General features: G+C 50.0%; 2 protein-coding genes across 3 annotated transcripts in view; one reads left to right on the forward strand and one right to left on the reverse strand.

Annotated features, from left to right (window-relative positions):
• Positions 1–24,956, reverse strand: part of LOC134603618 (protein INCA1-like) — a 108,317-nt gene that overhangs the window by 49,622 nt on the left and 33,739 nt on the right. The window contains exons 1-2 of one of the 2 annotated variants that reach the window (XM_063449764.1): positions 22,184–22,259; positions 6,963–7,037 (exon numbers count right to left, since the gene is read on the reverse strand). In XM_063449764.1, the coding sequence (XP_063305834.1) occupies positions 6,963–7,003 (41 nt within the window). In that variant the 5' untranslated portion in view covers positions 7,004–7,037; positions 22,184–22,259. Of the gene's footprint in view, positions 1–6,962; positions 7,038–22,183; positions 22,260–24,956 lie in introns of those variants that run through there. The other variant, XM_063449763.1, reaches the window with a different exon arrangement.
• Positions 22,634–24,956, forward strand: part of KIF1C (kinesin family member 1C) — a 73,070-nt gene continuing 70,747 nt past the window's right edge. Inside the window, exon 1 of the mRNA XM_063449757.1 lies at positions 22,634–22,755. The gene's annotated coding sequence lies outside the window, so the exon portion shown is untranslated. The remainder of the gene's footprint in view (positions 22,756–24,956) is intronic.

Below are 24,956 nucleotides of genomic sequence, written 5' to 3' on the forward strand. Positions count from 1 at the left end.
GGTCCTGTATATCCGTTATTAAGGTTTTAAGTTTCGCGGATCTGGCCTTTTTTAATGCGGCACTTTTTGCTATACAGTGGCCCCGGATCACGCTTTTATGGGCCTCCCAGAGGCAGAGGGGTGTGACATCAGGCGTATCGTTCTCTGTAAAGTATTGTATCAGTCGTTCCCTAGTCTCCGTGGTCGTTACTACGTAGTTTAGCATTGATTCGTTGAGTCTCCAGTTAGTGCAAGTGGGCCTGTAAAGTGGGGAGACTAATGTCATTGTGATCGGGGCGTGGTCGGACCATGTCGCCGTCCCAATGTCAGTTCGTCTTACTTCGGTCAGGTAGTAATGTGGGATAAGGAAGTAGTCTATTCTGGAGTATGTTCTATGGGGAATGGAGTAAAAAGTGTAATCACGGTCGTCAGGGTGAAGCGCTCTCCAGCAGTCCACTAGTCGCAGCTCTTTCATGGTTTTCGCAATATGGGTCAAGATGTGTTGGGGAGTCGCGGAGGACCCCATAGATGTGTCTATGGTTGGCGACAGGGCCACATTCAGGTCACCTCCCACGACTAGGCAACCCTCCGCAAATCCCTCAATCTTTTTGAGTGTCGTGCGGAGAAATTGGTGTTGGCGTTTGTTGGGGGTATACAGGTTCGCGAACGTGTATGTGCGGTTTGCGATCGTTCCCTTGACACAAACAAATCGTCCGTGGTCGTCTCGCAGTGTGTCGGTGGGAGCAAAGTGAAGTGATCTGTGAATTAGTATCGCTGTGCCCTTGGATTTCCCTTCAGGGTTATTGCTTCTTTGAAATGTGTTTCCTGGATAAAAACTACCTGTGACTTCTGGCTATGAAAGTGTCGTAGGGCGTGTGAACGTTTTTCGGGCACATTCATGCCCTTAGCGTTAATGGAGAGGAATTTTATTTCGGCTTGTTTGTGTGTGGCGTGGGACGGCATATTTGGTACGGTCCTAAGTGTACAGGGTGTGACGGTTGGGAGTGGTCAGGGTGGGTGGGGGCGGCTGGCTTTCCCCGTGGGCCCCGCTGGGAGAGGCGAGCGTCAGCTACAAATAACAAACTGTAGAACAGATTAGAACAATAAACCTTGTTGGTATCGAAGCACCAATAAAATGTGAACTAGAAGGATAAGGTGAAAAACACAAAAAGAAAAGACTAGGGTACTGGCTAAGCAGGAGTCGACTGCGCCGCACCTGTCGGCACCGTCGAGTCCCCTCGCCAATTTCTGTGTGCCCCTGTCTGGTGGGAACGTGGCCTTGTGACCTCTACCCCACTTTTCCCCTTTCCAAGGGCCAGGTGAGGAGTAACTCTTCCCTGTCTAGGTTCCCCAGGACCCCCGGCCCCCCTCTTCTTGGGAGCTATCTGGTCTTTCCGGGCGGTGTCGGCAGTTACCTGGCCCAACTTCCACCCTCCCTCTCCCACCTCAGTGTGTGTCCGTGAGCAAACCCCTGGAGTCGATCAAGTATCTCCTGAGTCACCTCCGCCACCCCACTGTCCCTTTGTGCGGCAGTGTGTATCTGTATGCTAACGTGCAGGCTGGTGTGGCAGCTGAATGTGTCTGGTTGGCCTCGTTTGGTCCCTCACGTATTCCCACCCCCACCCTAGCGATCGTGCCTCCCCGTTGAGGTTGTCCTGTAAGGTGGGGGGTTTTGGGGAGTTCCTTCCCGTGTGTCCCCCGGCTCCTTTTCCCTGCGGCCCCATACGTGGTCTCAAACCGTCCCTTCCTCCCCCCCCTCCCGATCCCCCACCCAAGCAGGTGTTCATTAAGCATTAAGTCCCCAGTGCGTCTTTCTTGCTTCTCTAGGGTGAGCAGTCAGCTTATCCCGGATAACCTCTTCAGGGTACCCCCCCCTCCTCCCCCCGTATCCCCCACCCAAGCAGGTGTGTAGTAGACATTAAGTCCCAGTGTGTCTTTTGCGCTTTTTCAGGGTGAGCATTCAGATTGTCTCGGATAACCTCTTCAGTGTACCCCCCCCTCCCCCCTGGTACGTGTGGTGCAAGGTAGTGTAGTAGTGCATAATGTGGCCTAAAAGTGTTGTGGGCCTGTGTGTATATTGTCCCAATGCATAGTTACTAGTTCAGTGCGCTGCTCCCTGCTTGTTGGTTCTTCTCGGAAGTCCCTTAGCGCAGTGCTCCAGCCGGTCTCACAGTCTCCAATCTCGTCCGGTTTCTGCGCTGTTGCGGTAAAGATACTCCTTGCTGCATGGGTGGGCTATTGTAGAAATCCAGCGGGTCTGGCCAAGACATGTGGAGGGGAGGCAGGTGTAGTTCTTCTGACAGCTCTTGTAAGTCCTGTGGGGTGCGGATCAGCCATGGGCCTTGCTGGGTGGTGGCTATCAGGCCTGTAGGGAAGGTCCAGCGGTATCGGATTTTCTGTGATACTGTCACGTCTAAACATTTGTTATGAAGGAACACAACTGCAGATTTCGTATAGTTTGAATATTTATTATAAAAAGTAAAAGGTATTGACTTTAATTCCAATTACAGGTACTGTAGCTTTAAGTAGTAAACGATAACTGAAGTCCACAATTATATGCACTGTAGCTTTAAGTAGTAAACGATAACTGAAGTCCACAATTATATGCACTGTAGCTTTAAGTAGTAAACGATAACTGAAGTCCACAATTATATGCACTGTAGCTTTAAGTAGTAAACGGTGACTGAATCAGAAAGAGTCCTTTAGTAGTATTAATTAATTAGATGATAAGAAGTTACAATAGCTGTTCCATAGACTCTAACTGAAGTAAGACAGATGCAGCTAACTGAGACAAAGTATGAGTTGAAGTTAGCTGTAACGGGTTTGCTTTAACGTAGGACTTTGGAGACAGGAAATAACAGCTTTGAGATGCAACGCTTATCACAGGGGTTTTACTTAGCTTCCGGCACATAGAACACTGGTTCCCGAGATCTCCTCAGAGGCGGTTTATCCTGAATGGTGAGAGTTCAGCTTTAGTCGTGGATGAGGAAAGGTGAAGGGAACTTGAAGTCTTCCAGTCCGGTCCGGTAACAGAGGGCTTTCACAACGATGTTGCAGCCGGTTCGTGAGTACGGAACGTAGTTCAATAATCCAGCCTCGATCAGCTGGTGCGGTCAGATTAAATAGGGAGACCGTGTCATGAAGAGGTGTGGCTAAGCTCCGTGGAACCAGGAAGTAAGAGGATATCATAATTAAGGCATGACAGATACAAGCAATCTGGTAAGTGGTTTCAGTGCTCTGCGATACCCCAAGGTGGCTGGGCATAGGTCTGGGTATAGTTGTAGTTGTCGGCCTTCGAAGTCGATGTCGCCTCTTGTGCGCGCTGCATGCAGGATGTCTTCTTTCAGGGAGTAGAGTGCCAGGCAGCAGATCACATCTCTAGGCGGTGCTTCTGGTGGACCCCTGGGTCTTAAAGCCCTGTGTGCTCTGATAAAGTCTATGGGAGTCTCTTTGGGGCGATTCAGGAGCTCATTGAATATGGCGTGAGTGTACCTTTAAGAAGAGCTGGTGAGTCTTCTCCTTCTGGCAGGCCCCTTATTCGTAGGTTTTGTCTGCGGCCTCTGTTATCCAGATCTTCTATATGTCTGGCCATTGCTTGCATTTGGGTGTTCTGTTTGGCTTGATTCACAGCATGGGCTGCTTGTGCTGCAGTGAGGGAGTCATGATCTGCTTCAATCTGGGCCATGCGGTCTGCTATGCCCTGGATATCAGCTCTCATCAGCTGTATGTCTGCCCTGATGGAGGACTGCAGGGCTGAGGTGGTCTGGGTAAGATCTGCCCGTGTGGGCAGTGCTTGAAGCAGGGCTAGCCATTCTGGTGGAGGGGTTTCCCTGGCTTCATCACGGCCTGGGGAGAGGGAGTGTGGTGTGGAGGCCTCTGATGGCGTGTAGGCCTCGGATTGCGCCTGGGATGGCGGGTCCGGCGCTGCGGCCAGGAACTGCCGCATGGAAGTGGTCTGACTCACCGGGCGGGTCCCCGAGGGTTTGGGGGTGCTCCCCGCCTTGGTGTGCTTCCCCATTCCCGGGTCCGAGGTTTGCTAATGTCGCTTTTAGAGTGGGGCCGGAGGAGCTCGGTTTCTATGCGGCCATTCCGTTCCGCCGGCCAACAGTGTATATTTTAATGCTATAATGCTATGTGATTGTAGCAGACCACCGGTAACCCAACCGGTGACATCCACTAATTTTCTTCAGCCGGTCAGGAACCATTTAGAGTATAAAGAGACCCATTTTCCCTCAGGAACTGGATGACACACAGTCCTCGAGGTGCAACACAATTTTATTGGCCACATATGTTTTTTATGCATAACCGCATGCAAGGGGTCTTCCACGCACACAACCAGGGGTTACAACCCAGAATCCTTCATACCTGAGAGCCCAAGTGCGAAAACGGGGGGGTGGGTTGCTATCCCTTTGTCTCCCACATATGGAAAGCCCGCCACTCAGGCAAGGGGTCTCCCGCCCAAGGAGCCTCTGTGCCTGGGAGCCAAGGCACGGTCTCTTTGTCTCCCAGGCACAGAAAAGCCTGCCAAACTAGCCAGGGTCCCAAAAGTGTCCACACTAACGTCAGGTACTCTCACAGTGGTACCCCCCTCGACTATTACCCGTTCGCGAGCTTCCGGTGTGAAACCCAGACAAGGGAAGCATCTCCTTTCGGGGTATTCATGCTTCCCTTGGCTGGCATTCGTCTGTATGAATGGCGGCCACCCAGGGGAGCACTCATTAATTACTTCCCTTGCGGTTTTACACCTATGTTGCAAGAGCAAACGTTCTGACTAATTGGTGTGAACGTTCTTATGGGCACCAGGGAGGTCCTCATTCGGGAGACGAACGAGTCGGGAAACAATCCATGACGGCTCCCCCTGACTGGCGTTTATCTTCACGAATGGCGGCCACCCAGGGAAGCCCTCATTAATTGTTTCCCTTGCAGTTTGTGGTTTCATACTTACGTTGCGAGGTGTGAACATTCTAACCTAGCGTTCTAAATGGAGGTATGGGTTTGTTTCCAGTTCGGGAAGCTAATGGATTCCCTTCGTGAGAGCACTCCCGAACGGGGGAGCGGGAACAATACACGAAAATACATTGTACCAGAAAGAGGAGATCCACGAATAGACAGCGGTTCCGCCACAGTGGTAACATACACTCACATGTAATTGTGAGTGTATGTTACCAGTATTTATTAATGGCTCAAATCGCGTGTGCAGTTGTGCTTTTTGAGGCATCACCCACCTCTCTTCTAGAAAACAAAGTAACCAGTTCTCAAACAGGAAACATGATAGTGAAAACCAATAGTGCAGTATTTCTCTGTTTATCAATATGGAACAATAATTTCTGTGGCGGTATACCCTCATGAAGATGGGTTTCTACCGCCTGTGGTTGCCTCTTCCTAGTTGTAATAGCTCCAGAGAGATTATAGCTGCCAGTGATTATAGTATTGCAGAAGTGGTAACCGCAGTATCACCCAAACATGAGCCAAGGCTTAGTGAAGCCCAGCCAAATGGCACACATTTATACAGAACCTGGTACAGTAGACACTCCCAAAACACGCCCATAAACACACCCACAAAATGTCCACAAAATGGATTGTCATTGAGACTCCGCAAAAACAGTAACAAAGATGAAAAAACATAAAAACACATATTTCCCACATAGGAACCCCCACAGTCTATACAACCCCGGATAGCCGGGATCTTATCGCCCAACATAACCTAAAAGCGCTCAGATCCCACGAACAGAGACGAAACGCCACCACGTGGAAGTTCTGACCGGCCGCACACATGGCCCTATGCCCAAAACAGTTCCAGAGTGTTTTGTGCTTTTGGCCGGTCAACTTCGGGAGTTCCATGTGAAAGAAATACCGAATGCACACTCTGGCTTCTTGATAGCGTTTGTTCGTATGAACCATAAATACAAACCTACTGAATGGCGCTCTCCTAACTTGTGTGGGAAAGGTGCAGGTGTTCGTCCAAATTCAGCGGTGTTTGGGAGTTTCAGTGTCCGTCTGCCTTCTTGCGAACAAGATGGACGTCACACAGTTCCCACTCGTTCGTGCATACGAACGACGGCCACCCAGCCGCACAATTAGAACCCACACTGATTGAACTGTCAGGAGAGGTTAACAAGGGTCAATAAGCTCAGAGGTGGTCCACAGTTCGTTAGTTGGTTCGGTTCCCGAACAGTCCATGGGAATCCTACGAAACCAGTCTTTCAATAGCCTTTTAGCATGACCCATAGTCCTAAGGCAGGAGGCTAACAAGCAGGCTTCTCCAGGAGCTCGTGGCGAGGGCAAGTTCGCCACATCTCTACCCACCAAGGTAAGACTAACCTGGTACCAGACCTCCTGTTGGAAGCCCACCCACAAACATCCAGCTAACCTGGCAGCTTCCTACTCCAGGCTCTGTCCTGTCAGTTCCAAGTTACTGTGTGGGTTGTGCCCATCACCCGCGGTCTCTCCCTGGCTCCCAGTCGTGGAGCTGTCGGTGCTTGGTGGGTAGAGGCCAGTGGCACGCTTCTGCTAGGTGGCCTGTGGGTAGTCAGGCCCTGGACAAAGGGAAAGGGAAGGGCAGAGGCCAACTGGGCTCTGCCTCAAGACCAGCGCTTCTGTTGGGTAGTCAGGCCCCGGAACAACGGGACAGGTAGGGCAGAGGCCAGCTGCACTCTGCCCTGATGCCACCTCTTCTGCTGGTAGGGGGCCAGTGGAGACCGCCGTCCCCTCCACTACCCCTGGACCTGGATGGGACTCTGCTGCTGGGAAAAGGGATCATCCCCCTCTTCACCCTGGTATTTCTGCTGTGGCTGTTTAGAGCCTTGGGAAATACTTGGCTCTGAGGTGTCAAACCAGGGTGACACCCCACTGTGTGACCAGCATGAAGACCTGGAGCTTGTAAAACATGTACTGGAAGTAACAGAATACAGGGTCTGCCTAGCAGGATTGCTATTAATGTGTGAGCTCTGGCAACGCAGGGTATTCCCAGCAATGAAACTTACTTTACAAAAGGAATAGTGTCGTCATTAATGTTAACATCCATCCTCTTCACGACTGTCCCAAATCTTCAGATAATCCTAGGGAAGGAGTAGGGAGATGCAATCAGTGAGGGAACTTACTAACAGACACAGATGTGTTAGAATTCATACACATAGGTGAAACTATGGGCAGTCTGACTGAGTGATAAAAGGAAATAGTTTGCCATCTCACAACCACCCAGAAGGCTGTCTGAAAGGCAAAAACAGGAGATCTTATTTAAAGGAACACCATAGTCACCTACATTACTTTAGCTAAATAAAGCAGTTTTAGTGTATAGATCATTCCCCTGCAATTTCACTGCTCAATTCACTGTCATTTAGGAGTTAAATCACTTTGTTTCTGTTTATGCAGCCCTAGCCACACCTCCCCTGGCTATGATTGACAGAGCCTGCATGAAAAAAAAACTGGTTTCACTTTCAAACAGATGTAATTTACCTTAAATAATTGTATCTCTAAATTGAACTTTAATCACATACAGGAGGCTAATGCAGGGTCTAGCAAGCTATTAACATAGCAGGGGATAAGAAAATCTTAATTAAACAGAACTTGCAATAAAAGCCTAAATAGGGCTCTCTTTATAGGAAGTGTTTATGGAACGCTGTGCAAGTCACATGCAGGGAGGTGTGACTAGGGTTCATAAACCAAGGGATTTAACTCAATGGCAGAGGATTGAGCAGTGAGGCTGCAGGGGCATGTTCTATACACCAAAACTGCTTCATTAAGCTAAAGTTGTTCAGGTGACTATAGTGTCCCTTTAATGAAGCAGTTTTGGTGTATAGATCATGCCCCTGCAGCCTCACTGCTCAATTCTCTATTATTTAGGAGTTTAACCCCTTAAGGACACATGATGGAAATATTCCGTCATGATTCCTTTTTATTTCAGTCACACCTCCCTGCATGCGACTTGCACAGCCTTCCTAAACACTTTCTGTAAAGAGTCATCTAAGGTTTATCCTTTATCGCAAGTTCTGTATTTAGATTTTCTTATCCCCTGCTATGTTAATAGCTTGCTAGACCCTACAAGAGCTGTAACAGAACCCCACCTTTTGCCTGGGAATAATTATTGCTACCGGCCCTTTAAAAACTAACCAGGTACATATACAGCAACAGAGACCATGGAATATGCTTACCTGGTTCATGTGGATTATTTTTCATCACAGTTCGGGACTTTTACCATCATTCGTGTATTTATGCGACCCATACGGTAGAGACTCAGCATGCATAAATACGAATGCAAACTACTGAACGCCGGACCCCCCTGCCATCCAATTATGTGGTATTTTACCTCCCTGATCGGCACATACAGTCCCTATGATTAACGCACAAACTCTTTGTTTCAGTTCCTGGGTGGCTGCCATTTCAGGACTTTTACACGTGTTCGCGGCCAACTTAGTTCACGAACAGCGGTGATTTGCCGTCGAGTGTCTGGAACTAAATTCGGACACTCGAGTAGGCGAACACCGCTGAGACCTCCATAACACTGTAAATTTGTGCTGAAACTACAGACCGTCATGCCGTTCGGTAGAAAGACTATACATCATATAGGGATTCTAGTGACCATCAGGATGTCCACGGATGGCAAGCTTTTCGTGATTTTTCACCACACGAACGAGGACTGACCGCAAGGCCAAAACTTATGGAACTATTTTCGGCTAGTGTGCCTGTGCGGTCGGTCAAAACTTTAAAGTCCCATAACTTCATTACTACACACCAGCTTGCCGGGAAACGGCTGATACCCTCTCACTACCTGGGTAGCCGTTACAAGAGCCTCCTGTGTATGTAATAAAGTTCAATTTACAGAGAAAGAGATACAATTGTTTAAGGTAAATTACATCTGAAAGTTAACCAGGGGAGGTGTGGCAAGGGCTGCATAGACACAAAAACAGAAACAAAGTGATTTAATTCCTAAATGGCAGTGAATTGAGCAGTGACACTTCAGAGAAATTATCTATACACAAACTGCTTCATTAAGCTAAAGTTGTTTTGGTGACTATAGTGTCCCTTTAATGACTACATCCCCCATAATGCTCTTACAGCCATACTGCTGGCAAAGCATTAGGGGAGATGCTGCCCACAACAACAGGAGAAACAAAGGCCGCCTTGCCCCTGTTGTAGAGCTTTCTGTACCAGCCAAACACTTCCAGGTTAAACACTGTGTAGCTTTGGGGCCTGGTGGCTGTCTGACAAATGCTCCAGGAAGTACAGAAATTGCTCAATGTTTTCATTTGAAAGGGTGGTGGACAAACTGCAACATCTAGCTCCAAACTCACTTTATTAAGATGAAATGATTTTGGTGATTAGACTGAACTTCTAGCAATAATGTGTTCCAACGTTTCCGCTCTGTTTCCCTCCAGCAGCATGTGAATTCTACCTACTGCTGGACAGCACTATATACACCCTACCCTACAGGGGCGGGCCGGGCCGGGGGGCAGGGAGGCAATTGCCCCCAAGGCCGCCCTAAATTATTTTAAGACCGGCCGCGGCGGGCCGGCCCTTTAAATGCTGCAGCCGCCTGAGCGCTCTGTAAAGAGCCTCAGGCGGCTGCAGCTGCTTCTCCCCTCCCCTGCAGCGTGGCCGAGCTGCTCTCCGGTCTGCGGTGCCCGGCCGGAGTGATAGGAAGGTGCACGCTCAGTGTGCACTTCCTGTCAGTCCGGCCGGTTACAGGAAACAGAAACTCCGCGCGGAACAGGAGTTTCTGTTTCCTGTAACCGGCCGGACTGACAGGAAGTGCACACTCAGTGTGCACCTTCCTATCATTCCGGCTGTGCACCGCGGACCAGAGAGGAGCTCGGCCACGCTACGGGGGGGGGGGGGGGGAGTAAAAAGAGGGGAGAGGGAGGGGGGAGGGAGAGGGAGTGAGGGGAGGGGGGGAGTAAGGGGAGGGGGGGAGTGAGGGGAGAGGGAGTAAGGGGAGGGGGGAGTGAGTAAGGTGAGGGGAGGGGGGAGTAAGGGGAGGGGGGAGTAAGGGGAGGGGGAGTAAGAAGAGGGGGGAGTGAGGGGGAGAAAGAAGAGGGGGGGAGTGAGGGGTGAGGGGGAGAGTAAGGGGAGGGGGGAGTAAGAAGAGGCGAGATAAGAAAAGAGGGGGGAAGAGGAGGAGGAGGGGGGAAGAAGAGGATAGGGGGGAGTAAGAAGAAGTAGGAGGGGGTAAAAAGAAGGGGGAGTAAGAAGAAGTAGGAGGGAGTAAAAAGGAGGGGGGAGCAAGAAGAAGAAGGGGGTAAGAAGAACAAAGGGGGGGAGTAAGAAGAACAAGGGGGGAAAGTAAGAAGAACACAGGAAGGGGGGTAAGAAGAACACAGGGGGGGTGTGGAGAACACATAGAGGAAGGAGTGAGAAGAACACAGGGAGGGGGGATGAGAAGAGCACAGGGTGGGTGAGTGTGAGAAGAGACCGCTAGGGGAGGGTGGGGGAGAGGAAAGACCAGGGGAGAGCTCTAAGGGACAGCTCTATAGGACAGGGAGCTCTTTCACACTACGCGCACACACACACATAATGCATCCCTATACATACACAGAAACACACAATGCATCCCTATACATACACAGAAACACACAATGTATCCCTATACATACACAGAAACACAACATGCTTCCCTTACACACAATGCATCCATCACACACACACAATGCAACCCTTACACACAAAGACCGTGCATCCTTTGCACACATACACAGAAACATACAATGCAAACCCTTACACACACATGCAAACACACACACTGCTTTTCTTACATACACACAGAAACACAATGCATCTCTTACACTCAATGCACACACCTTGCATCCCTTATGCATACAAACACAGATTCACACAATGCATCCCTTACACACAACCAGAAACACATAATACATCCCTTATACACCTGCACAAACTGGTATCCCAATACACTACATACCATAAGCACATATATTAGATCCTCTACAATAACACAACACATCCCCTGCACACTGCACTCCCTGTGAGCGAACTCATGGGTGGGTGGAACATATAAGTGGAACTATGAGTGGGCCTTATGGGCATACTCACCGTCAGGCCCTGGGGCCCAGACCTTGAAGCTGTGTAAGGGGCCCAAAAAAAATGGAGCTGCTTCCAATTCTCCCAGAACATTGAATTTTGTGACCACAGTTGCAAACAGCCTCCAGAGATCCTGTTCTACACCAGACCAGTGGAGCCAAACTGCAGCCCATCATCATCCTCATCTGGTTGTAAGTAGGCAATCTAGTATATTATTAGTGACACTACTCTATAATTTACCTCACATTAAAGGGACACTATAGCTTAATGAAGTGGTTCTGGTGTCTATAGCTGGTCCCTGCAATCTTTCTAATGTAAACACACACTGTGTGCAGCACTGGCGTTAGCTCATATGGGTGGGGCATTGTGATGTCACATGGGGGGGCGGCAAATTTTTATTTTGTCTAGGGCGGCAAAAATCCTTGCACCGGCTCTGATCCTGGGCAGTTGCACCAGTATACTGGTGACCCACAGGAGGGGAGTGCACTGATTGCACTGCACTCTCCTCCTCCCCAGACCTGTCTTTACCGCAGTGCAAGTGCCCTCTGCCCCTAATTTACAGTGGCTCACACTCACAACAAGCAGTGCCTGGAGCCCTTTGCAGAGACGGGAACAAAGAGGTTCTGCGGCAGCTGGCCGTCCTGCAAGCATTACATTAAACAGCTGTTCCTCATGCAGCCACAGGTGGCGCTGTGCTGGGAGAATGTGATTACTCTTCACTTCCTCCCAGCCTACAGAGCAGCGCATGGGAGAGAGAGAGGAGGAGGCATGATTTAATCTTACAATAAATCCACTAAGCAAATCTTTATAAATTTGGGGGATCAGCTCTGTTTCCACAGTTTATTGGTGTCTACTGATGTCTGTATTACTATTGAGGGATGTCTAAGTAGTAACGTCAGTGTGTGTCAGCAGGGTCAGCCGTTGGGGTGTGCAAGCTGTGCGGTCACGCAGGGTGCCATGACAACAGAGGCGCCCGGCGGCCAACACAGCTCACAAGTTGGGGACACCAGCATATTTAATTTAACGATTCGCTGGTTGCGCACCAGCAGTAGGGGTCCACTGGTGCGCACCAGCAGTAGGTGCAGTCAGATCATATCCTCTCCCTTGTGGTTCCGGCGCTCAGTTAGTGAGTCAGAGCACAGGCTCAGAGATTCTCAGCCTGCGCTCTGACAACATTGAAAGTCGGAGCGGGTATGGCAAAGAGCTACTGATTAGCATAACATCAATATCCGTTATAAAACCAGGAAAAGGTGGGCATGGATGGTTAACTGATTTAGTGGTGCAATGGGCCACTTGACTGGTTTTGCCCCCCAGGCCTAAGGCTGCCAGACCCCCCCTGCTACCCTACATCCAATAGCGCTGTGAGGTGTCCATGGAACCACGGCCAAGGTAGCAAAATTCTGGGCCAACTTTGCAAAACAAAATGCGATTTCACGGCCCAGGGATACAAAGCGTTGGAGGGCATTTCACACAAAAACAAGTCTTCAATTTGGTTATTAGAAATCTATCTATTTACATTTTCACAACATGAATACAGTTAGAGGGAAACTGAAATTCAGCTGTGGTTTATAGGATATGTAATCAAAGAAAAAACCTCCAGCTCTCAGCACCATTGTACAGTCAATACTGTAACACTATTCACCCAGCAGGGCACTAAAATCCAAAATGCATCCAACGGGAACCAAACACTAACCCTTTAGCAGCAGAAAGAGCCAGCGCAGCTTGTGAACACCTACACAAATTCTACACTTTATCAAGACGTCTTATAGAGTGTGGCTCCCCTTCAATGGGCTTCATATTTTAATGTCCTGCACAGTGATTAAAGGTACCGTAGCAATTTTACAACAGTGCTGAGAGACAGAGAGATATCCTAGATCCAACCCAGCCACTGCAAGCTTTGTATTTTAATTGTTATTCAGTCAAATATAATATATTTAATCTAGTAGTGACAAGTAGTTTCATTCATGCAAAAATAAAAAATAAAAACCTGAATAAAACTAGTTTACATGTAAAAGTAGCTTCACTCATGGTTTTGCAATGAGTGTATTTATTGGGGAAACTTGAGTACCAGCTCTCTCATAGAATCCATGAGATTTACTGTTAAAGGACCACTCTGGGCACCCAGACCACTTCAGCTTAATGGTCTGGGTGCCAGGTCCTTCTAGGGTTAACCCATTTTTTCATAAACATAGCAGTTTCAGAGAAACTGCTATGTTTATGAATGGGTTAAGCCTTCCCCCTATGTCCTCTAGTGGCTGTCTCATTGACAGCCGCTAGAGGCGCTTGCGTGATTCTCACTGTGATTTTCACAGTGAGAGCACGCCAGCGTCCATAGGAAAGCATTATGAATGCTTTCCTATGTGACCGGCTGAATGCGCGCGCAGCTCTTGCCGCGCGTGCGCATTCAGCCGACGGGGAGGAGAAGAGGCGGATCGGAGGAGGAAAGCTCTCCGCCCAGCGCTGGAAAAAGGTAAGATTTAACCCCTTTCCAGAGCCGGGCGGGAGGGGGTCCCTGAGGGTGGGGGCACCCTCAGGGCACTCTAGTGTCAGGAAAACGAGTGTTTTCCTGGCACTAGAGTGGTCCTTTAAGAGCTCTCACTGAGTTTACATTTACATTAAGAAGGGTTCGCCCTCACCCAAAACCATTCCCCACTCACTCAATCCCCACCCTGTCTGACTCACTCAGTCTCACTTGTAGCAGAATGGACGCTTGTTCTATACTTTTGTGGCAGAACTTATCACCTATTTGTATGTTTTCCCTTATTTGTGTGTTTGACCCTTTTGCCAGTTCTGGAGTACTTCATACGAACAGAATTCATTTGTCTCCTGAACGGGGACTACCCCTGTACCCCATTAGAACGTTCACTCCAGTAACTTAAGTGCGAAACTGCAAGAGAATTAATGAATGCTTTGGGACGTTCGGGAGATATGAACTACTTGTGCCACCCTCATTGCCGAACTGATTGCGGAATACCTAACGGACTGCGCTTCGGATCAGCGCGAACAAGAAAGAAACAAATTTTAAAGGGAATTACAATTGTTTGTCTTTCTATGGAGAGAACCTGTCGTCAGAAATCATTGCCCGAACCATGTTGGAGGTCCAGGAGTTTGTGCTAAAACGGAACGAAAAACAAACTCCAGAAAGGACCCAGGAGGTGACAATAGTACCAGTAGAGGGTAAGCCAAAAAAAACCTTTGGTGCGTTTAAGAACTTTGTAGAGGAGGATATTGATGCCTTCCTCCAAGACTTTGCGAGACAGAGGGCATTGCATAGGATCAGTCCGGAATACTGGGTTCCACTGTTGGCTAGCAGGCTGTCAGGGAGGGCAGCGGAAGCATACCGAACCGTCCCCGACGAGGATATTCGGGACTATGTTCGGGTAAAACAGTGATACTAGCCAGGTAATCCATCACTCCGGAAGCATACCGCAGGTGGTTCAGAGACTTAAAGAAAGCAGAGAGAGACTCTCATGCAGAGTAGGCATACTGGTTACACAGAGCCGCCCTGGGATGGGTGCAAGCCCAATGTAGCAGACCACGGGTAACCCGACTGATTACCTCCGCTTTCCCCCCAGTAACTGGACAACACAATTTTATTATGCCCACTTTGCTTATATGCAAAGCCCCATGCAAGGGGTCTCAACACAACCCAACAGGGTTCCATCCAAGAGTCCTCCCCCTCCCAGGGGTTTTAGCACGGGAAATGATTTCGCTCCCTTTGTCCCTCATTCTGCCTCTTTGTCTCCCAGGCATAGAAAGCCTGTCTGTGGCACTGCCTGTTAGTGATTTACTGTATGTCATTCCCCATAATTTTCCCCCTATATTGTGTGTATTCTTGTGATTTACCTACTCCTTATTCGGGAGTCCCCATGTTCACACCTCATTAGAATGTTCGCACCTAAGTCACCGAGGTGTGAAAACCACAAACAGCAAGGGAAGCCTTGGCGCATGCTGACCCTGGGTGGTGGCCCGTTCATAAAACGAACGCCATTCGGGGGGGGCATTCATGGATTGCTTCCCACCTTGTGGACCTTATAGATCGACTACCTGCAGAGGTGCTGCTCAGCAACAACCTGGGACACCTCGCCTTCACCTTTTGTCTCCATCCAGACTCTGGAAGAAGCCTACCCCGTGAAGACCCGGCAGCAAGGTTGGTGCACACTCTGAGGCTCAGGTAGGCACGGCGACAAGACTCTCGGATGCGTACTCCATGCCTCGTATGGATGAGATGCTGGATAGGATGACTCAGGGCCAATAGCTCACCACTATTGACCTGTGTAAGGGGTACTGGCAGATCCGCCTAGCAGTGGATGCTGTCCCCAAGTCTGCCTTCGTAACCCCCTTTGGCCTATACCAGTTTTAGGTAATGCCATTCGGGATGATGAATGCTCCGGTCACTTTCCACTGGATTGGCTGCTAGATGGCCTCCAGGATTATGCCTCTGCATACCTGGAAAACATCGCCATATACACATATACTTGGGAGGAACATCTGGCACATGTGCTGGACAGGATTGGGGAGGGAGGATTGACTCTGAAGCCCAGCAATTGCAACCTGGGGATGGCAGAGGTGCAATACCTGGGACACTGGGTGGGGTACAATACCACTGGCAGAGGTACAATACCTGGGACACAGAAGCCCAATGAGGTGACCACTGATCCCACGCTACAAGTATACAGGGACTGGGTCACCTCCAGTCAGGCTGGGTTAGAGGGGGAGAAGTATGTGTGGGACAAGGGACTTCTCTACTGGGACTTGACTTTTGGCTTTCCCTCATCTTTGTGTCTGATTCAGCTGGTGTGACGAAGTGCCCTTTGCCACTTGTGCCTGGAGAGGACTAAGTGCCAGCCTCCTGCCATGTGACTATGATCCCTGGGAGACTTTGCCAGTTAAAAAGACTATTTGGGCTTATTGGCTTTTAAAAGACTGTTTCTGCCCTTTGACTCCATGGGAGCATGTGTCTCTTCCCCTCCCCCTCTAATACCTATACCATTGTTCTCCAGCAGGGCGTTGTCCCAGGGACACTGCCAAACCAGTTGAAACGAGCTGTTTTGTCACAGATAGGACTTTTACCCAACTTTTAAACTACTGGAGGGAATTGTATGATTTTTGGGTATGTTTATAATTAAAGTGTGCTGAGTTCGCATATGTGATTTTTATGTTTGTGGTATGCATATTTTTAAAGTTACAGTGTATGTATAAAAAGTGTATTTTTTCCTGCCTGTGATAAATTGCATTAAACCATTGTGTTCAGTAATTATATCACAGGCAGAGTGGAGGGATTGTATGTTTGTGCTGGGTGTGTTTTACGGTTTTCCTGTATATGCTTGGTTGTACTGTGTCCCACCCTGTGGGATGTCCCCTTGCATGGGGACTTGCATAAAAGCCAGTGTGTGGTCATTAAAATCTGATCATCTTGAACCTTTCTTGAAGCCTTGGCTCATGTTTGGGGGAAGGGATACCTACACTCTGGGGATTGCTATAATCACTTACTCCCCAGAGTAAGCTCTTGCAATAGCTTGATTTGTTCCTGCTACGCTCTCTGGATTTAGGAGAGGTTCACCCACTGGGAGCCGGATCCTAGTCGTGGATCCAGGGTGGGTGGAGACGGCGAGACCCCGGCACAGCTGCATCGCTGGAAGTGGGGTCTGCAGTGCTGATGTTGTCGGTTGAAGTGCTTGGAGTCCTCAGCGAGCACTAGGAGCATCGATTGGCGGAGGTACTCAGTCAGAGTGCCAGTGTTCCGTCACAGCTGGTATTTTGACTATACTTGGAGATGTTTAGTCCAGCCATTCAAAGGTCTGCTTATAAGTTATCCTTAGTCCTTGGTGTCACACAGTACTGGGTGCTGGATCAACTTGTAATCCTGACAGTAGGTAAGAGGGAAGATCGCTGCAAGGCCAAACGCCACCCTCTTTCTGCTATTGAGGAACCCTTTAGTAGGATAGTGGCAGACTAGTCGGGTCCTTAGCTAAGCCTAGCCCCTACGGCACAAAAATATATCTTGACGGTGGTGGACTACGCAACCAGATACCCAGAGGCGGTGACCAACATTCATGCAGAAACAGTTGCAGAAGCCCTCATGCAAATCTTCTCCCGCATGGGTTTTCCCCTGGAGGTAGTGTCGGATCAGGGCTCCCAATTTACGGCAGAGGTCCCCTACCAACTCTGGAGGCTCTGCGGCATTAAGTCGATTATGTGCTCCATTTGTCACCAGAACATTGAAGCAAATGCTCTGAATGATCGCAGCCACCAGCAGAGACTGGGAGAGATTCCTGCTGCACCTCTTTGCATACCAGGAGGTGCCTCATGAACCCACAGGGTTCTCCTGGTTTGAGCTACTATTTGGGAGGTGGGTGAGGGGGACACTAGACTTATCAGGGAACACTGGGAAGGGGATATTAGCCGGGAAAGGACCCCATGGTTTCAAATGTACTGGAGTTCCATGACCACTCACACTCTCTCTGCCCTGTCTGTCACTCTCTGTCTCCGCCCTGTCTGTCACTCTCTGTCTCCGCCCTGTCTGTCACTCTCCGTCTCCGCCCTGTCTGTCACTCTCCGTCTCCGCCCTGTCTGTCACTCTCCGTCTCCGCCCTGTCTGTCACTCTCCGTCTCCGCCCTGTCTGTCTCTCTCACGCTCTAGGTCTCCGCCCTGTCTGTCTCTCTCACTCTCTCGGTCTCCGCCCTGTCTGTGTCTCTCTCTCTCACTCTCTCGGTCTCCGCCCTGTCTGTGTCTCTCTCACTCACTCTCGGTCTCCGCCCTGTCTGTCTCTCTCACTCACTCTCTAGGTCTCCGCCCTGTCTGTCTCTCTCACTCTCTCCGCCCTGTCTGTCTCTCTCACTCTCTCGGTCTCCGCCCTGTCTGTCTCTCTCACACTCTAGGTCTCCGCCCAGTCTGTCTCTCTCACTCTCTAGGTCTTCGCCCTGTCTGTCTCTCTCTCACTCGCTCGCTCGGTCTCCGCCCTGTCTGTCTCTCTCGGTCTCCGCCCTGTCTGTCTCTCTCACTCTCTCTCGGTCTCCGCCCTGTCTGTGTCTCTCTCGGTCACCGCCCTGTCTGTCTCTCTCACTCTCCGCCCTGTCTGTCTCTCTCACTCTCTAGGTCTTCGCCCTGTCTGTCTCTCTCTCTCACTCTCTCGGTCTCCGCCCTGTCTGTCTCTCTCACTCTCTAGGTCTTCGCCCTGTCTGTCTCTCTCTCTCGGTCTCCGCCCTGTCTGTCTCTCTCACTCTCTAGGTCTTCGCCCTGTCTGTCTCTCTCTCACTCTCTCGGTCTCCGCCCTGTCTGTCTCTCTCACTCGCTCGGTCTTCGCCCTGTCTGTCTCTCTCACTCTCTCTCTCTCGGTCTCCGCCCTGTCTGTCTCTCTCACTCTCTAGGTCTTCGCCCTGTCTGTCTCTCTCACTCTCTAGGTCTTCGCCCTGTCTGTCTCTCTCACTCTCTAGGTCTTCGCCCTGTCTGTCTCTCTCTCACTCTCTCGGTCTCCGCCCTGTCTGTCTCTCTCACTCTCTAGGTCTTCGCCCTGTCTGTCTCTCTCTCTCGGTCTCCGCCCTGTCTGTCTCTCTCACTCTCTAGGTCTTCGCCCTGTCTGTCTCTCTCTCACTCTCTCGGTCTCCGCCCTGTCTGTCTCTCTCACTCGCTCGGTCTTCGCCCTGTCTGTCTCTCTCACTCTCTCTCTCTCGGTCTCCGCCCTGTCTGTCTCTCTCACTCTCTAGGTCTTCGCCCTGTCTGTCTCTCTCACTCTCTAGGTCTTCGCCCTGTCTGTCTCTCTCACTCTCTAGGTCTTCGCCCTGTCTGTCTCTCTCTCACTCTCTAGGTCTTCGCCCTGTCTGTCTCTCTCTCACTCTCTCGGTCTCCGCCCTGTCTGTCTCTCTCACTCTCTAGGTCTTCGCCCTGTCTGTCTCTCTCTCACTCTCTCGGTCTCCGCCCTGTCTGACTCTCTCACTCGCTCGGTCTTCGCCCTGTCTGTCTCTCTCACTCACTCTCTAGGTCGCCGCCCTGTCTGTCTCTCTCACTCGCTCGGTCTTCGCCCTGTCTGTCTCTCTCACTCACTCTCTAGGTCTCCGCCCTGTCTGTCTCTCTCACTCTCTAGGTCTCCGCCCTGTCTGTCTCTCTCACTCTCTCGGTCTCCGCCCTGTCTGTCTCTCTCACTCTCTCGGTCTCCGCCCTGTCTGTCTCTCTCACTCTCTCGGTCTCCGCCCTGTCTGTCTCTCTCACTCTCTCGGTCTCCGCCCTGTCTGTCTCTCTCTCACTCTCTCGGTCTCCGCCCTGTCTGTCTCTCTCTCACTCTCTCGGTCTCCGCCCTGTCTGTCTCTCTCTCACTCTCTCGGTCTCCGCCCTGTCTGTCTCTCTCTCACTCTCTCGGTCTCCGCCCTGTCTGTCTCTCTCTCGGTCTCCGCCCTGTCTGTCTCTCTCACTCGCTCAGTCTTCGCCCTGTCTGTCTCTCTCACTCACTCTCTAGGTCGCCGCCCTGTCTGTCTCTCTCACTCGCTCGGTCTTCGCCCTGTCTGTCTCTCTCACTCGCTCGGTCTTCGCCCTGTCTGTCTCTCTCACTCGCTCGGTCTTCGCCCTGTCTGTCTCTCTCACTCACTCTCTAGGTCTCCGCCCTGTCTGTCTCTCTCACTCTCTAGGTCTCCGCCCTGTCTGTCTCTCTCACTCTCTAGGTCTCCGCCCTGTCTGTCTCTCTCACTCTCTAGGTCTCCGCCCTGTCTGTCTCTCTCACTCTCTCGGTCTCCGCCCTGTCTCTCTGTGTCTCTCTCTCTCGGTCTCCGCCCTGTCTGTCTCTCTCACTCTCTAGGTCTCCGCCCTGTCTGTCTCTCTCACTCTCTCGGTCTCCGCCCTGTCTGTCTCTCTCACTCTCTCGGTCTCCGCCCTGTCTGTCTCTCTCACTCTCTCGGTCTCCGCCCTGTCTGTCTCTCTCACTCTCTCGGTCTCCGCCCTGTCTGTCTCTCTCTCACTCTCTCGGTCTCCGCCCTGTCTGTCTCTCTCTCACTCTCTCGGTCTCCGCCCTGTCTGTCTCTCTCTCACTCTCTCGGTCTCCGCCCTGTCTGTCTCTCTCTCACTCTCTCGGTCTCCGCCCTGTCTGTCTCTCTCACTCTCTCGGTCTCCGCCCTGTCTGTCTCTCTCTCACTCTCTCGGTCTCCGCCCTGTCTGTCTCTCTCACTCACTAGGTCTCCGCCCTGTCTGTCTCTCTCACTCTCTAGGTCTCCGCCCTGTCTGTCTCTCTCACTCTCTAGGTCTCCGCCCTGTCTGTCTCTCTCACTCTCTCGGTCTCCGCCCTGTCTGTCTCTCTCACTCTCTCGGTCTCCGCCCTGTCTGTCTCTCTCACTCTCTCGGTCTCCGCCCTGTCTGTCTCTCTCACTCTCTCGGTCTCCGCCCTGTCTGTCTCTCTCACTCTCTCGGTCTCCGCCCTGTCTGTCTCTCTCTCACTCTCTCGGTCTCCGCCCTGTCTGTCTCTCTCTCACTCTCTCGGTCTCCGCCTAGTCTGTCTCTCTCACTCTCTCCCCTGTCTGTCTCTCTCTCACTCTCTCGGTCTCCACCCTGTCTGTCTCTCTCACTCTCTAGGTCTCCACCCTGTCTGTCTCTCTCACTCTCTAGGTCTTCGTCCTGTCTGTCTCTCTCTCACTCTCTCGGTCTCCGCCCTGTCTGTCTCTCTCTCACTCTCTCGGTCTCCGCCCTGTCTGTGTCTCTCTCTCACTCTCTCGGTCTCCGCCCTGTCTGTCTCTCTCACTCTCTCGGTCTCCGCCCTGTCTGTCTCTCTCTCGGTCTCCGCCCTGTCTGTCTCTCTCTCGGTCTCCGCCCTGTCTGTCTCTCTCACTCTCTCGGTCTCCGCCCTGTCTGTCTCTCTCTCACTCTCTCGGTCTCCGCCCTGTCTGTCTCTCTCACTCTCTCGGTCTCCGCCCTGTCTGTCTCTCTCTCACTCTCTCGGTCTCCGCCCTGTCTGTCTCTCTCACTCTCTAGGTCTCCACCCTGTCTGTCTCTCTCTCACTCTCTCGGTCTCCGCCCTGTCTGTCTCTCTCACTCTCTCGGTCTCCGCCCTGTCTGTCTCTCTCACTCTCTCGGTCTCCGCCCTGTCTGTCTCTCTCTCACTCTCTCGGTCTCCGCCCTGTCTGTCTCTCTCACTCTCTCGGTCTCCGTCCTGTCTGTCTGTCTCTCTCTCGGTCTCCGCCCTGTCTGTCTCTCTCTCACTCTCTCGGTCTCCGCCCTGTCTGTCTCTCTCTCACTCTCTCGGTCTCCGCCCTGTCTGACTCTCTCACTCTCTCGGTCTCCGCCCTGTCTGACTCTCTCACTCTCTCGGTCTCCGCCCTGTCTGTCTCTCTCACTCTCTCGGTCTCCGCCCTGTCTGTCTCTCTCACTCTCTCGGTCTCCGCTCTGTCTGTCTCTCTCACTCTCCGCCCTGTCTGTCTCTCTCACTCTCTCGGTCTCCGCTCTGTCTGTCTCTCTCTCACTCTCTCGGTCTCCGCCCTGTCTGTCTCTCTCACTCTCTCGGTCTCCGCCCTGTCTGTCTCTCTCTCACTCTCTCGGTCTCCGCCCTGTCTGTCTCTCTCACTCTCTCGGTCTCCGCTCTGTCTGTCTCTCTCACTCTCCGCCCTGTCTGTCTCTCTCACTCTCTCGGTCTCCGCCCTGTCTGTCTCTCTCACTCTCTCGGTCTCCGCCCTGTCTGTCTCTCTCACTCTCTCGGTCTCCGCTCTGTCTGTCTCTCTCACTCTCGGTCTCCGCCCTGTCTGTCTCTCTCACTCTCTCGGTCTCCGCCCTGTCTGTCTCTCTCACTCTCTCGGTCTCCGCTCTGTCTGTCTCTCTCACTCTCCGCCCTGTCTGTCTCTCTCACTCTCTCGGTCTCCGCCCTGTCTGTCTCTCTCACTCTCTCGGTCTCCGCCCTGTCTGTCTCTCTCACTCTCTCGGTCTCCGCCCTGTCTGTCTCTCTCACTCTCGGCCCTGTCTGTCTCTCTCACTCTCTCGGTCTCCGCCCTGTCTGTCTGTCTCTCTCTCTCTCTCTAGGTCTCCGCCCTGTCTGTCTCTCTCACTCTCTCGGTCTCCGCCCTGTCTGTCTCTCTCACTCTCGGCCCTGTCTGTCTCTCTCACTCTCTCGGTCTCCGCCCTGTCTGTCTCTCTCACTCTCTCGGTCTCCGCTCTGTCTGTCTCTCTCACTCTCTAGGTCTCCGCCCTGTCTGTCTCTCTCACTCTCTCGGTCTCCGCCCTGTCTCGGCTGTCTTCCCGCCTTCTCCAATCGGTCACTGGTGACGTCACCATTATGGGCGGTGCCTGCTGTTAGAGTGCTAAACGCTGTATAAGGATGGGAGCCAAGCAGAGAGCTAAACACTGGAGATAAATCACTGCATAACATACTGACAGTCTCCGCTCTATTAGCCATGATCTCCTCCCTGGAGTCTCAGCCCAGCCCAGGAAACTGACCCCTGTCTGTATCTCCGGTGTTTAGCGCTCTGAGAGCCTCACAGGGCGGGGCACCTCAGCCGTAAAGTGGGCGGGGCACAGTGACTGGGTGCGGCGTGCCAGTCCTGAGCGTATCAGAGCAGCCGGAGTAGGCGTGGTCAGACCGAGAGGGCGGCGACTTGGCTGTCAGGGCGGAATCTGCAGGGCGTGGTGCCGTCGGGAAGTGGGCGGGGTCTGCTCCCCGGTGACGTCGCGCAGTGGGCGTGTCTCCCGGCGCAGTGATGGCGGCTCCCGCCGGGTGAAACAGCTGAGAGGGCGAGAGGGAGCTGCGGGCCGGACACGGACAGCCACCGCGGGGACAGGTAACCCCGCCCCCTCCTCCCCCCTCCTCTATCTATCTATATTATATATCTATACTGACTGACATGGCGGATACTGAGTCACTCTGAGCTATCTCACTGTATTATATATAGATACAGACTGTACTGATATATCTCTATATCTATCTATATTATATATCTATACTGACTGACATGGCGGATACTGAGTCACTCTGTGCTATCTCACTGTATTATATATAGATACAGACTGTACTGATATATCTCTATATCTATCTATATTATATATCTATACTGACTGACATGGCGGATACTGAGTCACTCTGTGCTATCTCACTGTATTATATATAGATACAGACTGTACTGATATATCTCTATATCTATCTATATTATATATCTATACTGACTGACATGGCGGATACTGAGTCACTCTGTGCTATCTCACTGTATTATATATAGATACAGACTGTACTGATATATCTCTATATCTATCTATATTATATATCTATACTGACTGACATGGCGGATACTGAGTCACTCTGAGCTATCTCACTGTATTATATATAGATACAGACTGTACTGATATATCTCTATATCTATCTATATTATATATCTATACTGACTGACATGGCGGATACTGAGTCACTCTGAGCTATCTCACTGTATTATATATAGATACAGACTGTGCTGATATATCTCTATATCTATCTATATTATATATCTATACTGACTGACATGGCGGATACTGAGTCACACTGTGCTATCTCACTGTATTATATATAGATACAGACTGTACTGATATATCTCTATATCTATCTATATTATATATCTATACTGACTGACATGGCGGATACTGAGTCACTCTGAGCTATCTCACTGTATTATATATAGATACAGACTGTACTGATATATCTCTATATCTATCTATATTATATATCTATACTGACTGACATGGCGGATACTGAGTCACTCTGTGCTATCTCACTGTATTATATATAGATACAGACTGTACTGATATATCTCTATATCTATCTATATTATATATCTATACTGACTGACATGGCGGATACTGAGTCACTCTGTGCTATCTCACTGTATTATATATAGATACAGACTGTACTGATATATCTCTATATCTATCTATATTATATATCTATACTGACTGACATGGCGGATACTGAGTCACTCTGTGCTATCTCACTGTATTATATATAGATACAGACTGTACTGATATATCTCTATATCTATCTATATTATATATCTACACTGACTGACATGGCGGATACTGAGTCACTCTGAGCTATCTCACTGTATTATATATAGATACAGACTGTACTGATATATCTCTATATCTATCTATATTATATATCTATACTGACTGACATGGCGGATACTGAGTCACTCTGTGCTATCTCACTGTATTATATATAGATACAGACTGTACTGATATATCTCTATATCTATCTATATTATATATCTATACTGACTGACATGGCGGATACTGAGTCACTCTGTGCTATCTCACTGTATTATATATAGATACAGACTGTACTGATATATCTCTATATCTATCTATATTATATATCTATACTGACTGACATGGCGGATACTGAGTCACTCTGAGCTATCTCACTGTATTATATATAGATACAGACTGTACTGATATATCTCTATATCTATCTATATTATATATCTATACTGACTGACATGGCGGATACTGAGTCACTCTGTGCTATCTCACTGTATTATATATAGATACAGACTGTGCTGATATATCTCTATATCTATCTATATTATATATCTATACTGACTGACATGGCGGATACTGAGTCACTCTGTGCTATCTCACTGTATTATATATAGATACAGACTGTACTGATATATCTCTATATCTATCTATATTATATATCTATACTGACTGACATGGCGGATACTGAGTCACTCTGTGCTATCTCACTGTATTATATATAGATACAGACTGTACTGATATATCTCTATATCTATCTATATTATATATCTATACTGACTGACATGGCGGATACTGAGTCACTCTGAGCTATCTCACTGTATTATATATAGATACAGACTGTACTGATATATCTCTATCTATCTATATTATATATCTACACTGACTGACATGGCGGATACTGAGTCACTCTGAGCTATCTCACTGTATTATATATAGATACAGACTGTACTGATATATCTCTATATCTATCTATATT

This window comes from Pelobates fuscus, chromosome 3 (genome assembly GCF_036172605.1).
Source record: "Pelobates fuscus isolate aPelFus1 chromosome 3, aPelFus1.pri, whole genome shotgun sequence".
Lineage (NCBI taxonomy): Eukaryota > Metazoa > Chordata > Amphibia > Anura > Pelobatidae > Pelobates > Pelobates fuscus.